The sequence below is a fragment of the Ammospiza nelsoni genome, chromosome 3, assembly GCF_027579445.1.
Source record: "Ammospiza nelsoni isolate bAmmNel1 chromosome 3, bAmmNel1.pri, whole genome shotgun sequence".
NCBI lineage: Eukaryota > Metazoa > Chordata > Aves > Passeriformes > Passerellidae > Ammospiza > Ammospiza nelsoni.
The window spans coordinates 31,230,010-31,248,043 of NC_080635.1; the positions used below are offsets into that span (position 1 = coordinate 31,230,010).

Below are 18,034 nucleotides of genomic sequence, written 5' to 3' on the forward strand. Positions count from 1 at the left end.
ACACAGGTTTGAAACTGGATGAAAAGGCAGAGCTGTTTTATGTAACTTACCTTTACTAGAACACAGCCATCTTGTTCAAGAATCATGCAGTTTTATCATTTAAAGTACCATAGGAATTCGAGGAAAAAATGGGTGAATGCGAATCAGGCACAATTTCAATTCCAAACTATTCTCAAATTTTTAAAAAATTAATAATTACACATTCTCTCTCCCTCTAATACAGAAAATTATGGGGTTTTTAACTAGCCATGTGTTTTTAGCATCTAAATGTTTAAGAAACAATAGTTTATTCCTCTGTTTATCCATTATGAATATAGCTCATTCTGATTTAGAATACAGCTACTCTAGGTGAGGCTGTCAAAGTGCATGAAAGAACATTTAACACATTTTAGTGCCCATGCTACAGAGTACAGTATGCATTTGACTTGAAGAGTATGCACAACTTATTCCTTTGATTACTGTATCTAACCTCAAAGTTAAATGGACCAAACTGGCTACAGCAGATTTGCTTACAAAACAAATCCCTCAATTCAAACCCAGTAGAAATACTATCCTTCCCTTCCAAACCTGCAGAAAATCCTGTCCACCCTTCACCAATTGTAAATTCAGCTTGAAGTTACTGACCCAACCTTGGTCCTTCCCCATTCGTATTTCTTACATGAATTTACAGCAGAAATGGTGCAAAATAGCAAGACCTGTTGGAATAGGCAGAAAGGACTTCAAACTTTAATCTGATTGGTTTAATTTTTTTTAGCATGAGGAAAAAGAATAAAGTTACAAGATTCTTTTAATATTTTCACAATGTTAAACTAAAACTGAGCTCTAGGCTACATGTGTAAGTAAATCTAGAACACAAAAGGGTTAAATAAGATCTTCTTTTAAGATACAAGAACTTAAGCTTTCTTTACGTTTAACAAACTTCACAGAACAGATACTGCAAAGGAACAACCCCCTCCCCAACTTTTTGTTTAAAGTGAACATTGTCCATAATTCACATGAACTTTAAGTAGTGTCCTCTCAAGAGCCACCTTGAAACCGTCTGTGCACTTGTAACGAGATTAAAGAGAATATTAAGGAGGAACAAAATAGCATCTTCAGTATTAACGCAGAAAAGTCTTGTGTATCAATCAGAATGCCCATCAAATGCTAGGATAGGATTTTGTAGGAAAAAAAAGTGCGTATCACAGCAGCCGCCAAAATCCATGTTTTTTTTAACTCCTCATGGCAAATGTAAATAATATCCTTGGACAGTCCCTCTCACCAGGACCACTTCCTGAAAATGCAGCCCATTACAGAAGCTTTTGCTGCTGGTTCATATTCTTGAATAAGAACAAGGAAAAAAAACAACAGCTTGCCTTCCAGACAGCTTGCATTTATAATGATGGGACACTTCTGATTTGCTTCATGGTTAATGCTAATACAGTCAGATGCTGAGTGTGTGTGTGGAGAGACATATATATATGTGTGTATTACATATATATGTATTCTTTTTTTATTAGTTGTCTAATTGTTAAATGTTCCTAACTGGCTACCAAAGTAACAGTATAATTTGGCCTATAAGGAGTTAATTACCTGTAACAAGTAGAATGGAGGATGACTCATACAAGCTGGGGTTTTCCAAGTGACAGGTTACTTCACCCTCAATGTTTCACATCTGCCCAGTAATTGAAGATGAGAAATGTCGATCCCTCCCTCAGGTTTTCTTACAAATGTGCCCATTGTTAATAACTTACTAATCGACTGTGAAGTTAAACTCATTCAGGATTAAGCTGGGCGACATGGGCACGAATCACTTTTACCTGCAGAAGCCCCGCGTGCAGCAGGAGACAGCCCGGTTACGGTGTTTGCTTTTATGCTTCCGAAGTGGCAAAGCTGGTGCGGCTCGGCTCAGCTCAGCGTGACACAGCGTAACAGAACCAAGGCTCTGACCAGATCCAGGTCATGCATTCACATCCACTTGCTATACTCACTTTGTGGGCAGGGATTTTCCTGGGCGCGTTCAGCTGCATAGAAGGAGGGCTGGTGGAGCCCCTTTGATTATCTCATTGACACTCTGAACGTGAGGAACACGAACTCACTCTGACAAAGGGCGTTTGTTTTACAGGTTGTTCCCCAATACTGTTACTGAATTCCGTTTGCTACAAAATGTCCTTTTTTCCCCAATATGTAAGTCTAGCTACAGAAAGTCAGTCTGTAGAATCCAGCCATGGCTACTGTGCTGTGAATTAGCCTTATTTGATCAATTATCAGATACCTGCACTTAGCAAAAGGCAAACAAGAGCCAATCAGGTTTCGGCCAGTGGGAATGGCTGCACTGCTCAAGGTATGTGGAATCTGTTCACACAACGCGTAGAATCTCTGTGGATGCCATGTAAAAAGTTATGCACCATTTACTGCTCCAGGATGGAGTTGGCTTTAAAGAGAGATCATAATTTAACAGAGAAGAAAGAAAAAAAAAGAAGGAAAAAAAAATCAAACCCTGATAGGTTCTTTATAGTAAGATACATATAAAAATTTTTCATAAGAATCTCTGTCCCCCTTTCTTTTTGGCTTCCTGGGAAGAACCGGAAAGGTGTTCCTACCCCAACAGAATCCCTGATGCTGGTGACACTGCCTAACTCAAAAGCCACATGCGATGAAGGCACAAGTGACCAGTCAGGTCTTCTGGGCTTAAGCAGCTGCAGTTGCTGCTCCGAGTAGTATTTCACCTCCTCAGGATTCAGTAGCAGTGAAGAGGTGAAAGGCTGCACATTAAACAGTTTGTCCGAAAGCCATGTGCATAGCAAACTTTTACACCAGCTTCTATACAACTATTTGTTTTAACTCTGCAGCTGGAATGTTTCCAGCATAAGGCTTTTAGAGTGACTCCAGCAATAACAGAAGCCTTTGGATTTTTCTTGCTTTGTTTAAATCCACTAGCCATACTCAAAAATAATATTTCTTCATGTTTTATTTTTATACGGTGGCTAGCAGGCACCTTAGTAACCAGCCAGAGATAGATTTCAACCACCATCAATCCCTAAACTACAGTACCAGGACGGTTGGCTAAAGGAAGGAAACTGATTGGCTGTAGTCTGAAACTTGCCTAGTACAAGGTGTCTGGCTGACTTTGTCCTAAATAAGGCTAACATTAGTGAACTAAGAGAACAGCATTTGGTTGCAGTCTTGCACTCAGGAACATCCTTCGCCAATGCGCTGGCAAGATCTCCCTACTTTCCGATCCAGTTTCACCATTTTCATGATGGCCTCCTCGCGCCCGCGGCCCATGTGGTCGAACGTGCAGTCGTGCTGTTCGGGCAGGCGGTGCAACATGCAGAACACATAACCTGCCACAGGGAGACAGGAGACACGGTTAGGGACTGCTTCCAGAGCTGGCATCTCACCTCAACCACAAGTGAGTAACCCCCCTCTACTGGGGATTACTCAGTTCTCAAAAATTCACACTATTTCAATCCTTTACTTATTTTCTTGCAGGGTAACAAATATTTGATCATTTACTGCCTTTTGTTGACAATTTATCAACACAGTACCAAAGCTCAAGTCATACAAGATTTGTGGGGTTTTTTTGCCATCCTCTCATCCTATACAGGAAACCTCCAAAATCATCTAGGCTACGTACCATCTACATAGTAACTAAGCTAATGCTTTTGGGTTTTCACTGAAATCTTTCCTACTTTTGAGTGGACTTTGTTGTCATTTCTGAAACTCACCCATGGTACTCTAGGGTGATCTCCCAAGCAGATTTTCAAGTCAGAACTGTTAAATTTAAGCACCTTTCTTCTTCCTCACTGCCAGCAGTGACAGCAGGAGAGTTCACTGCTCCTTCGCTATCCTGGTTTTCAGAAGCTTCTCCCCATGAACCATTCTGTCACTAACCACAGGGGGGAACAGGCATTTGTCACAGGGACATGGCATGCCACATCACTTTGCTCTGCAGTTGAGAAGTTGAGGTTATTGTCTCTTTGTCTAAAGCTCCTCGATGTTACTCAGCTTTCCAGGGAGCACATGACTTAGAAACATGCCAAGACTTTTCCCTGCAGGTGAGGAGGGCATCTGCCATAGACACCACTTTCTAGTCTACAAAGGAAATCAGCTTTTTCTTTCTTTGTCCCTAACACTTTGTAACAGTAAAGACAATGCCTCAAACTTCCCACCTCCAAGATGAATGTTAAATAGCAGTGGATGCTATAGGAAGGACAAGTCACACAGATACAGGGCCCACCAGTCCACTGTATAGAAACCAAGTGTGGTTCATGTAATATTACCTGTGCTGGGATATTTTTCCTACCTGATGGTGCAAAGAGTAACACTCTGCCTCTTACTTGAAAGCTTTACATTACTGCTGCTCCCTAAATGCTCAAAAGATATTCAACCCACAAAATTATAATATTTGAGAGATGGAAAAGAATAAAAATGAGTGAGAGAATGATTGGGAGAGTGTTTTGTGCATGCACACACACACACACATATTTATGAGAATATGTGTGTGAAATATCAATACAGGAGAGAACAACTTGCTACCTTTATATTAGAGTAATTGTTAAGAAAACAGAGAGGAGAAAAGTGTTGTAAATGGAATTATTTTTAAAAAGTGAAGAAAAATTGATTTATCTTTGTTTCAGTAGCATCAGGCTATGAAAAGACATGGCTATTATCTGTGTCTGGCTTTGAAACCCAGTTCTAGGAACAAAGCCAAAAAGACAAGTTTTCTGTATTGGTATGTACAATTCAGAAATATGTATGGAAACATGCAGATTGAATTGCTATGTATCTGACCCCTTGTGATCAATTGCCTCCACTTCAATCTCAATCTGGGTCATACCACACACAAATGTGACAAATATCTTTCCTGAGGTGCCAAAAATTCAAGATCTGATTGTTAAAATGAAAATATCCTTGGACTATAGTCCCAATACTGAACAGGCATTTCACTCAGTTCCCTCTCACAGAAAGCAGGGTCTGAAGGCTTCTCTTATTTCTTGAAATAAGATATCAAATTGCTGAACCCAAGTCCACTGCACATACAAGAATCATAAATACCTACCTGGATAAGCTCAAAAATCAAGTTCATCATCTTATGTGCAATGAATGTCTAAGAAGAAGATGCAAGACACCACAAAGATATGGATTGGGCAGGAGGTGTATCATGCCCCTCTAAATAAAAATTTGTTTTAAATCCTGGCAGTTTTACAGATCCTTTCCAAATGTTTAAGAAGCATATGTAGAAATGCCATCTAATGTTACTGAAAAGAAGTCTTGAAAATTTATACCATTTTCTGCACTGCTTCACCAAGACCCTTTGACAATTCTGTATATGTAGTAAGGAAGTTCATATTTCACGTGATTTATCACTTTTGAACGTGACCTTTCAATTGCGCCATTTCCTCCCCTTCTACAAAGCCTCATGCAGGCCAGCACAGCTTCATGATATTCCTTTCTACCCTGCCACCCCTAATACAATCTATCCTCTGATTTGCCCAATCTTTATTTCATTTTTCAATACCTTTTATTTCTTTACAGAGCACCTGTTTTCACGTGGGAAAATCTGTACTGTATGCTATATTTATTCCACATGACACATTATTTATTTTTTTCTGTTCCCAAGAAGTTTTTTTTTTACATTCTTGAACAAAGTTTCAGTAACTGTCCACAAAAGAATGGCAAGTGATTTTCATTTTTCCCAGAGTATGGGAATAGTATGTCTAATTTCAATGACTAAATGATCTAAACCTGTTATTAATATATGAATATATATATATATTTAAATATGTACTGCTAATTAGAACAGATAGTATCTAATGAAACAATACCCAAGCTCATTTTGAATGTTACAAAAATAGTTCTACATATATTGGCTGGTTCATGGAATGGGTCTTATTCTGGTTGAATTAGCAATGCAGATCTCCTGGAAGCTCCATTTCCAAAAAGAGAATTCAGATCTTTATTCTCATTGCTACAAATGCTGAAGTCACTTTAAAGATTGGAATTTGGTTTTTTGTAGGTTTTATTTAAAATTTAAAGGCCTTTAAAACACTGTTATTCAGCAACTAATTGAGTGACATTAGTTCTGAACATTTTTTCATTAGTTCAGAGTGGGTATATTCAATTATGTTATTACTGCTGTATTCACTCCTTGTTTCTTCAGTGGTTTGAAAATCATAAGGGACACTCTGTGCTCTGCACGTGCACAAGTGCCTGAGCTGCATCAAGGTCATCAGATTTTACAGCAGTTCCATTACTGACTTCTGTGTGCTGGGGCAGAAGGCCAATAGATGCATCTGTATTTTGATCCTTAATGCCAATCCATATTTAGAGGTGAAACCTTTTCTCCTGAGAACTCTGCTTCTACGGTTACAAAGCAGGTTAGATGAATGAACTCCTGCAGTGTATATGCTGCTAAGTTCATTATGGGATGGTATCAAATACTGGTTGTGTCTCTTAAAGGAATTTACTGCAGAAATGCTTCTTTTAGCACACTATCACTAAAAGCCAAAACAAGTAACTTTTCTGCTAGTGTAAAGAGCATTGCAAAAGGGAATCCATCTGCCAACAGAAGTTCATTTGCCCAAGTCATCAACCTAAAACATGCCAGATTTCCACTCCCAGTGGAGAAGATTTCAATCTAGTAAATGTAATAATACATCTCACAGCTCTGCAACTGTTTTCTGATGTTAGAAGTAAACTATGAATCACCCACTCCTCAGGTCTCTAATGCAAACATCTTGGAAAAACATTATGTAGTGCCTCAAAACATTTTTGCTCCTCTGAGCACCACAGAAACTTCTACACAATACATCATAAAAAAAATTCACTTCCATTTCATCACCAGAGCAAAAATGGCTAAAGCCATAAAGCAGAGCACCATCCCTGCCTTACAGAGGAGCCACCCAAAGGAAGCCCAAGACCGCACACCAGCAACTATGAAGCTGCTTTCATCATTCCTGAGGAACCTGATGGGAAAGGATATTGGAGAGAACAGAAAACAGAACAGGCTTCCATATTCCAGACCAGAAAGTTTATCACAGACCTACAGCATGCTGTGTGTGGGTAATGAAAAACAATTGCCCTTTCTCCTTTGCTACACTCAAGAGCCCTGGTACATTTTTGAGTTTCTGAAGGCTGAGCCGTTCAAGTATCACTGCTGACATGGAAAGGCAAAGCCCTTCATTACCAAGTACCATCAATCATCTTAATTGTTCACTCTAGACATTTATCCTTTCATTGCAGGCACCAACTGCTCTGAAGGTTTAGCCTTTATGCTACACTGACCCATTTTGATACATTCAAAGAAACTCCCACTGGTAGGTAAAAGAAAGTGAAGTCAACATTACCATAAAACCCTGAGCTTCTGGTACTTAAAAATCATCTTACCTATCCCACTAGGATCAGTATTTATTATTTTCATTCCCAAGTCAAAGGCAGAAGTTCAGAACTGTCAGAACTTGCACCATTTCCAAATTTCATTTAATAAACAACCTATGTTTGTATAGAGCCCTATACAAAGCCTATTCAAAAGCAGTCCTAGTAGTGACTCAGACATAATCCTGTGCTGTGTGCTTTGACTTCACATTCTTCACAAGCTATTTTACTTCTCTTGCAAATCTGAAATTTTAATCAACAGATGTTGAAACAGAATTTAAAAATACTTTGTGACTTAGGAGTTGAAGATACTGCAAAAATTCTCTACCAAAGGTTAGAAGTAAACTGTGTATGGTTAGAAGAAAACTAACTATACCGAAGGTATTATCTAACAAGGTTTTGCATGAGTCTACAAGCAGATTTCTGTTCAAGAACAGATTTTAACATCTCTTTAAGCAATGAACATATCTGCCGGCTATCACACAGCACAGCCAAACCAGGCAGATGAGCCAGCCGAGAAGATCAGCTCATGCTGCTGCACTGTTCAGAACAACTGCACACCACTCACCCCCAAAACAACATTTCTGCATCTCCCCCATAGCCCTTCCAACTGGAAAGATGATTTAATGTGTTGCAAATTATACTAACAATAAAACTATTTATAAGTAAGTGTGGAAAGGAATTTTTTCTGTTTTTTTTTAAAGACATGAAATAGGTAAGAAATGACTGGAAGAGCAGAACAAATAGCTACCAAGACACAAAGCAAGATGCTAAAGGCTTCAGCACCTGAGAAGTGCAGTATGAGCCAGCTCACTCCCTGTGCTCTGGAGGCTGTTTAGCAAGAACCCGCGGTAATGGAAAGATGGGAATGTGCGCTGTAGTCCAGCCAGGCAAAGCTTCCAGGGCAGCTCGGACACACGGCGTAGGCAATAGAAATGTATTCCAGTCTGCTGGTATCTGGTATTATTCTCTTTCAGACAGCTCCATTCATGCATCTACTCTAATTATCTCTCCTCTCTGTTTGTGGGAATGCTCTGCACTAGAATTGTCAGCTTTCATTACACAACTCAAGAAAATTTCAGGTTTACTGACATTTTCTGTATAAGCAAACCAAATCCCACAAAGCTAAACAGCGAGGTTTTGGAAATAAGTGAACTAAACTCTTCTGTTTCTCTTTCCCAGCTTTGAAAGTTGACATGGACTTTGACAAAGTGATAAGTACCTCAGAATAACTTGGTTGGGAATCTTGTCATTCATTTCCAAGGGGAAAGAGAGGAGCATGCCACAGTGTGACAAAGTTTTTAACCACATAGATGTATTTATTAAAACTCCACAAAATTTAGGTACTCCTTTCTATCGTTTCCACTCCAAACTGAGTGGATGGGGAGTGTTAACCTCTAGGTACTCAAAGTCAGAAGTCTCTAAATATCAATGCACATTGTCTTAAGCACTGCCCTCTCAAAGCACTTCAGTTCCATGAATCTTCACAAACAGCACACAGCTGTAAAAGGTTCACAAAACATACAGGAGGATAAAGTGTACTTTTCCTATTAACTTATTTTTCTAACCATTTGCTATGATCACTGCAACTTAATTCATGGTATTTTCTTCTTCATACAGATCATTGATACCTACTCACAACTACCAAAATGATCAACAGCTGAATTAAAGAGAGGAAAAGGGAAGAGGTGGTGTAAAACACCTTAGAATGTTTCTTTTTCTCTGGCAATCTGTCCCTGGGACTGGATGGGCACCCTGAGGCTTCCCTCCTGCTCTCAGTCAGTGATAATCTCAGGTTTCATGCTGGAAGCATATAGCTCTGTGATACCTCTGCTGCTACATAAGAGTGCCTATGAGATCCTACAGATTCATTTTGTATTTCTACTACTGGTTGTACACTTAGGAGAAAAGAAAGGAGTAAGATTTTTTTTTTCTGTTCTTCCTCTATTTTGCTCTCTGCCATAAAGAGGGTAAAGAAATGTGTATGTATCAGCATTAGAGACAGAAAAAGCATTTGTGGAAAGGACTGCCCAAGAAGTGAATGGAAGAAGTTGTATACCAAAGAGGGAGGACATAATACTGTAACAGCCGCTGGACAGGTATGGTTAAAGATTCTGCAAGAATTCTTCCAACTGCAAGGAAAAGAGTCTGTATTTCCAAGTTTGGTCACGTATAACCTGAGTTTCAAAGTTTTTTTCTGTCTATTTCCTTTAAGATCATAAGCCTGGGAAGCTGCTTTAGGGAGCACACAAGAGATGCAGTGTGGCACTGTGGAGACCCTGTCAACAAAGTATGTTTTATCCTAGTTCGTGCTAATTTCAAATACACTTTCCTATTTATCTGACTACCAGCACAGAAAGATGTCAAACTATTTTTTCCTACATTGAGCGTGACAATTTTGAACAGAGAATTCATATCACTTCAGGACAGAGCAGATGCTGCTTTTTAGGGGATTTTTTTGGATCAACAATTCTTAAAGAGTTTCTACACAAGGCACTACTCTATTCCTTGTCTTCGGAACTAAGAAGAACAACTCAAAGTTTCCTCCTGTTTCTTTGAAGACATTGTATTTGGAGTGGAAAAAATTAAGATATGGCACTCTTCTAGACTCAATTTTTAACTTTTGCTATATTGAACACTAATCCCAGAGAAGTAGGGAAAATGTTTAGGAACTGAGGTTTAGGGAAATGTTTAGGAACTTAGAGCTGAGGTTTTCAGGAAATTATTTCTGAATTTCAAATAATCCCTAACCAAAGTCATAAATACAGCACATCTACTTTGTAATAGTAAGTTGCCATTAACAAATGTTTGCTATGGGTCAGGTCTGACTGACTGAGTACTGCAGGTCTCTAGTCAAGATTGTGTCCCAGTTCCATCATGCACCAGAAGAAGATGGTGGTTAAATACTTTGATTTGGACCAGATATTTTTCTTGCTGCACAGAACTCATGCATTTGAGAGTAAACACTTCCACATCACAAGTTCTTCACCCACAACAGATTTGTAAGTTAAAGCTGTTATCTACTGGGGACAGCCTATCAGTACAATTCAGGTCCAGACACAGGGGAGTAGGACCATGCAATCAATACTCTCTTCTAAAGTGCTTTATACCACAGAGGTCACTGACTTACCCAGTGGTGACAATGGCATCTGTAGGCTCCCCTTCTGACCTTACACACTGTCCCTGGCTGTTGGTCTCAGCTTTACCCACAGCAGTCAGGCACAAGCAGCAGCTGTGACACCACAAGCTCGCTCTCCAACCACCACAACTGTTGGGTCACTGCTCTTGTGTAATCTCTGCAGAACTGGGCTCTGGTCCCAGTTCATCTGTGATAAAGGAGCAACTTCCCAGAAATTAGCATTTTAATTTGTCATGTAATCTGTTGATATAACTGGAAGAAACATTTTTCACCAAAGACTTGTGCAATTGTTGAAACACAAAGGCAGGGAAAAAAACCCCAAATAACCAAAACTGGTTAAACTTTAATTTAACAAGAGGATTTTTGGAGAAACCATTTTGCTCCAAACAACTTACAGCATCAAGTGAGGTATCAGATAATAAACATCAATGATCAACTTATTTGAAGGAGGGGAAAAGTAAGGTTCAAAATTAAAAGTTTAGACTTTAGGTAGGTGAAGAGTTTCCTTATTTAAACAATTGTGTGATTTTGCAATGGCATATTCAAGAGGAATTAGTATCACTGCTACACTTGTAAAAGGAATATTCATTGCCACATTTGCACGACCAAGAACACACTGAAATAACACTGCACCTCCAAAATAATTCCTAGTTTCACAAGGTTATGTGGGAAAATGAATCCAAAGAACAGGATGCACAGAAAGAAAGCAGAATTATGTCAAAAAGGCCTCCTAGTGTCCAAGGCAGCTAATGAAGTAGAGGTAACTTTTACTAACAGGTTACACTATCACAAATGTTAGTACTGCTATAAAATTAGATCTTCCATGGGTTATACCAGCTAATCAAGAGGCATTTGTTTCCTACTCAACATATTTAGATTTGAGCAGTGTAGCCTCTCTAGATTTGAGTGGTGTGAAACCTTAAATAAGTGTCCTGAGAAATGGCAGGTGCATGACAGAGCTCTCCTAAGGTCAGAGCTGGGACTTGTGCAATATTTAACACTTTAAAAAGAGCTGTGTGAGCTTTAGTACTTCTAGAATTCTTTACACCAAACCCACCTGAGCTTACACACTTCTCCCAGAAGCTGAGGATTTAATTAAAAGCTGAAGTGTACCCAGAAAGTTAATTAAAATAGCAAACAATACCTAGTGATTCAATAATGTATGTGTGTAATTTTGTTTAGCCCAATGAAAATGCAGGAAAGATAAGGCTACTAATAAAGACCTGGAATGAATAATGAAAGGGTCTGTGCTAACATCCAGTATGTGTGGCATTAATTGTAACAGTTCTCCTGGATCCTGCATGTATTTTGACTTCATCACATGCTGAATACAATTGCAGGTTTGACTTTCAGTCTATTTCCTGAGTTGTATTACTTATGCCCGGGGTTTCAGTAGAGGTTGCACCGTAGTGATCTACAGTCTGAGAGCAGCTGGGCTGGCTGGCCAAACAAGAGAGATGCAGCTCTACTTCCTTTAAACCTAAATAAAATGTGTTTTATGTCTTCATTCCTTATTTACACCTTCTGTTCAGGGTCTCTTAGATTACATCTTCTGCTCCATGAGAGTTTTCTGTTACTCTAGCCTCTTGCAATCTATGTCAAGAGTAATTCTTCTTCGAATCACAGGAAAATAGAGCTCCGTTCAGAAGTCCAATTTACACCACAAAGGAAAACAAATGCTTAGAGCAATGTACACTACCACTATTTCCTTTTTTTTTCTTTTAGTGTAGATTTACAAAGCATTCCTGGCTCCTGCTTGTTCATAATATGGCAGGAGCCCATACATGACTTGTGCCTGTAACTTGCAAAAATGTCATCAACTCAGGAATGTTTAACAGCTCTGAACACCTCTGTAAGCATTTGCATTTCAATAAGCATAAAGATACAGTAAATAAATATATTACCTTTAAAAACTTACTGAATACTATTATGTGATTACAATATCCATTGATGCAGTTTCTCAGCTCTTGAAACTTTCCTCCAAGGCCAGTAAGACTTAAAACTAAAAGGCCCTGACACAGACTAATCCTATTCTTTTTACATTTGTGAAAACTGATGCACACTGATCTCAATGCCATTTCCTTAGGACATCATTATCCTAGGAACATCCACATCAAGTAGTCTCAAGTCTCAGTACCTACGTTTAACACCTTCTTAATTATGTACTTAAGGACCACAGTGGTATTTTCCTCTAAGATAAGATTTTATCTAAGGGCACTCCTTAGGGGAAAAATACTCTAGCTCCTGGAAAGAATTCTGACTTTTCAAGCAAATTTAGACAATTCCTTTCAATTATCCTTTTTCTCCTCCCAGTTCTGGTGCAGCAGTTGTGGCTATGTTCTTTCCCCATTTCTTCCTGTGAATATCTTAGACTTTCATCAACAAAATTCACATTCCTCCCTACCTAAGCCTTACCTTGTGGTAAACTACCTAGCTAGTAATGTCCCTTCAGGATTAATCAGATTATTATGGCATATTTTTGGGCCTTCTGTGTCTACTTCAAATATCAAATTCTAGTAGAATCAGTACTTCTGTGTACAGCTGTTAACACATGAACAAACATGTTTGAATCATTTTTAAGGGGGACTTATCTGTCCTTTTTTCCTAAGAAAAAAATGACTCAGAGACTGAGCAAATACTTCCCTAAAAGTACTGGAAAAGATATGAGATAGTCTCAGATAGATTTTTATGTTCAAGTTCACTAGGCCATGTGTCTCTTGTGCATACAAGACAATTAAAAAATTGTATCCTCTTTCACTTTATGGAAACACTTCATTCTTCTGTAACGACAATACAGGTATGTATGGAAGGAGATTTAATGCTGATTTTTCACCCAGTACTGCAGTTTCCATTTGAAAACCCCAGAAGGTTATACACTGATGGACTTACCAAATCAGTAATGTCAAAAGAAAACCACTTTTTGTTTTTAGAAGGAACAGCCTAACTTGTTTTACTTAAGGAGAACTTGAGGACTTAAGAGATGAGCAGCCCATCTCAATTACATGGACTGATTGGGACTACAGGAAGGCAAGGAACAGGCTTAGTACACATTACTAAATCAACACTGCCAAACTTTTGGTAGCACAATGGAAGAAATCAAAATCGGCACATCCTGTAAGAAACCCATGTTAATTGAACAAGCTGGAGAATCATACTGGAGCCTCTTCAAACAATATTTCATGATTCCTAATTATAAGGAGCATGAACTCCATTAACACTTCTAAAGCTGTGGACAGCTTTTCTGAAACCTAGACACCAAAGCATTTTTCTGGGTTCTACACTTGGAGTCTATGATGCACCAATTAATCAACTACTTCTTAATTTCCAGTACTTTCAGAACACATATTAGAAAAAACCAACATTAGTTAACAGCTCCTATTCCTCATCAATTAAACTGGAGTCTTGGAATAACATCTTCATAAAATACAGCAAAACAAACTCCCTTCCCCCATCTGAGTTCAAGTTCAAACTTCAATAGACTTTGTGTTTTGTTGGGTATTTTTTTAGTACTTGCAGCAAGATAAGGTGAGATGCTGGATATTCCTGAAATGGCTGAAGCAAAAGAACTATTCTGGGAGCAACTCCCTTAGGAGAGCAGCCAACACAGGACAGCTGAATGTGGCACATCTCACAGGCTGGCAGTAAAACTTGCCAGGGCTGTAGTAACCAGTCACTAGTAAGATTTATTTTAATACTCCTTACTGAACTGGCTGACTCATACTCTCCAGAAGCACTGTGCATATTTCATCTTAATCAATGGAAGTACATCTGTTATACCAAGACAGAATCATGCCCTGAAGCCATTTTGGCTTGTACCAGATAAACCTTATCCATCTAGAAAGCGAATTTACCAGCACCATTACAAATTCTCCTCCACAGAAAAAGGTTCCATGGAAATGGAACTATGATTTAATATTTGACCAAGTTTTAAAAGAAACATTAGTTTCAATACGTGTTTGACAACTTTGTGTAAAGATGGAGCAGCTTATATATTCAAATTTGTTTCTTTTTTCCTGTTTTTCTGCAGATTATTTCTAAATTAACTGAGTAAATCAAATCACTCCAAATTTATTTTGGCACAATCCAAACAAGTGTTTCATCTCCTGTGTTTATGGACCAGCGGTTCTGTTATGCAAGGTAAGAATCTGCAGCTGCTTTTCTTCCACTGTTTTGATTACTCAATGACAGTGAGACTTGCTGCCATTTTATCTGTAAGTACAGTCTCTGCTGTGTGGATGTATTTTGTTTCTGCTAGTGCTTGATACGACTCTGTTTTTCTCTCTCTCTTATCCCTATGCTTAGACCAAACAAAACAACCAACAGTAACACCAAGAAAAGAATTTCAAGAGATTGTTATAGATTTATACAGAACTAAATGAAAAACAGGGATGTGAAAAATAAGCACAGTAACTAGGAAGGAAATTTCCTTCTATCGGAGCAGGCTGTGGTGGGCCATGTGCTCCATCCACTCTCAATTCCAGGTGCTCAGCACCCCGAGGTGGTTCTCTGGCTGAGTTGCAAAGCTGGACTCTTGTTTCCTGGCTCAGTCTTATTGCTGTAGAGGCCACTTGTGAACTGCATCCCTTCCAATCAAAAAGCAGACAAACATCAGTACTTGCCAACATCTCACAAATTAAAATTGCAAACCACCACATTCTGCCTTCACCTCTGCCTGAGGTTACTGCTCACAGCAGCCTCCCCCAGGAGCAGCAGCGAGTGCACAGCTGTTAGGCCAGATGCATTCCAGGAAATTGTAGCTTCTTACAACATAACCCAGGCCAGTAAAATTCCAAGAAAAGCTTTCTTGTCCACACAGGCAAGAAATATGGCAAGCAAGTGTTTGATCAGAATGCAACACGACTGAGCAATTAATTTCAAGTGTGATCAAGCTGAAAGGTTTCAACGTCTTCCTGTCCTCTTAAGTACCTCCTCTGGCCCAAGAACAGGAAAAACATTGCAATTCCTATCTGAGAAGCACACAAGCAAATGGCACTGCTGCTGGAAGCTGCAGCCTGGCTTGCTCTGCAGGGCCCATTATCTCAGGCACCCCTCTGGCTGCCAAGAGCCAGGTGCAGTCTGAGGTACAGACACACCCATAAGGATGTGGCCAACAAACACCAAAGTGTTCTACACAAAAGCTGCTGCAGAGCTGGCTCACTACAATAATTTTTCTTTAACTGCTGACTGGAATGGATCATATTTCTCATGTTATTCCATAAAAAGGATCACTGCAGACTTCTGCGTGTTGGCTTGGTACCACAGATCTAGTGCTAGCAGAACTGCTTTTTACTGTAAAACTGTAAGCTGTAAGCCTCTTTCATAAAATTGAATTTTGCTTTCTATGCAAATAATTTCTATAGAGTAAAAGTTTACAGCTCACTGTCTTTTAAAACTGTACATAACTTTATTTAGTAGCAATATACATCTAGTCAAGCAATTAAGTGCAGGCCTAGAAATGTATAGTGTTATTTGCAACTAATCAACCTGCCTTTTTTACAATACATTTCCAAAACAGTTCAGTGTTTTATAGCTACTTCCACTCACACATTCAGTGCCCCCAGTTTTGAACCAACTCTCTGGTAACCATCCAGTTATGACACCACTGAGGCAACAACTTCCTTTTCAGGTCAAGGATCAGAGGCAGTTGATTTCAGAGTGCTTGCAAAAATGCTGTAACAGAGTGTAACTGGAAGAATATGATTCCTGCAATTCTTTGATGATAAAACTGACTCCTAAATTTAATATTAAATAAAAATTATTTCAATACAATCACTATTGACACTGAACTATTGGAAGAGCTATCCAGCCCAAATTAGAGAACACTGCTCTCTGCAGGACTTGCCTGCTCTTACTGTCACCTACAAACCATGCACAGGAAGCTGATTTTGTTTGAGTGGTGTTGATACAAAGGTTATCCCATCAGAAGCTCAAAATGAGAATTCATTTAAAAATTTCTCTTTCTCACTGGAGCTTGCAAAGTGCATCAGCAATTAACAATTCCTATCACTTCTCCCAGTTTGCTGTGTGAAAAGGCTCAGAACTCGTCTTACAAATTGCTCTTTTGAAGATCAAAGGGAAGCTGAATTTGTCTTGTGTGTGCTCTGGATGAGTTTGTAATTTACTGGAACTTTCAGAGGAGGCTTGGCAGCACACTCGCTTGACAGCCCCGGGGCACAGGATTCAGGGGAGCTCTGTGACTCTTCCCTTCTGAGTTCCTTCCTTAGCTTTAATTGGCACCTCATTAGAAATTAATGAAAATGACATCCTCTGTTCTTCCTGCTCCGGGCATAGAATGCTACAAAAAGGCCCATCACAATTCATAACACATTCAATTTATACAGCAATGGCTCTTAAGCATTATTTATGAGATGTGAATTTCTTGTCAGCAGTTAGTAACTTGAACACAGCGGAAGAAGAATGAAAAAAGATCTTGAGAGTATGTGTGTATGAAAACAAACAAATCTCTCTACATCTGAAAAATGTTGTGTTTGAATTGCTGGAACTCCCTTCTCAGTAGTGAATTGTTGTTCTTCACAGCAAAGCCCTGCAGCATTGTCAAATCTGTCTAAAATTCCATGTAGTGTCAAGGGAATGAGCTCAGCAGTGTCACCTCCCTCTGGACAGGGCTTACAGGAGCCAGGAGAGCCAATACAGCAGCCTCCCAAAGATCTCTGAGCTGGGGTAAAGCACCAGTCACTCTCTCTGTCTCCTTTCCAAAAAGGCTGTGCCCTGTTGGACAAGTCCCAGTTAACTGGATCAGTATTTGCAGATACATCTACATTGAAACATTGTTCAATATGTATATATTTTCCTTTCCACTGTGTCTCACTAAAAATCTCACTGGAGGATTCACCAGGACAAATCATCAAAAAATAAGATGATTTCCAGTACTTTTAACATTAGGACAAGAAGATACACAACAGGAAACAATTAAATTGTTGGTCTGTGGAGTGAATTTGGATTTTAACAAGACTGTTTCAGACACAGTTTTGGATCAACATTTTTATGCTTGAAATCCTTTTTCCTTACATCCAAGCAAATGCACACACTCATCATTCTGAAGATGGTGTCTGCCTTTTTATTGATCCTGATATCAGATTTTCTCTTAATGTTTAAAACTGGGAGGAGTTTCCCCCATTTTTTCCCGTTGCTTTAGTTCAGGATTAAGATGCCAAGAATTTATAAGCAGTGGTTCAAAACTCAGTTCAAACAATGTTCTATGCTGACCATTATTTTTGAAGAGTGTATGTGCTTATTTTACACCAGTTGATTCTATCTCATCACCTCCACCTGACCACACATCATTCATTACTGGTGCTTCACATTAGGATAGAAAAGTATAAGCCAGTCATGTGGATTTAGGAAATATTTTAAACAAAAGACAATTTGACAGATTTATTCTACTGCATTTCCATCACATCCTTTCAGGGTTTTTGAATGGGCTTGTCATTCATGACCTAAAGCAACCTAATTTTACAGACAGCAGGGCAAGCTAGCAAGAATGGTTCCTCAGGCAGCATCTTTCAAACTGACCAG

At 39.1% G+C, this 18,034-nt stretch overlaps 1 protein-coding gene across 2 annotated transcripts in view; it reads right to left on the reverse strand.

Moving 5' to 3' along the window:
• Positions 1–704: 704 nt before the first annotated feature.
• The window catches only part of ZFAND3 (zinc finger AN1-type containing 3), a 134,889-nt gene continuing 117,559 nt past the window's right edge, over positions 705–18,034 (reverse strand). For both annotated transcript variants that reach the window (XM_059467670.1, XM_059467671.1), the window contains exon 7: positions 705–3,326. In XM_059467670.1, the coding sequence (XP_059323653.1) occupies positions 3,172–3,326 (155 nt within the window). In that variant the 3' untranslated portion in view covers positions 705–3,171. The remainder of the gene's footprint in view (positions 3,327–18,034) is intronic.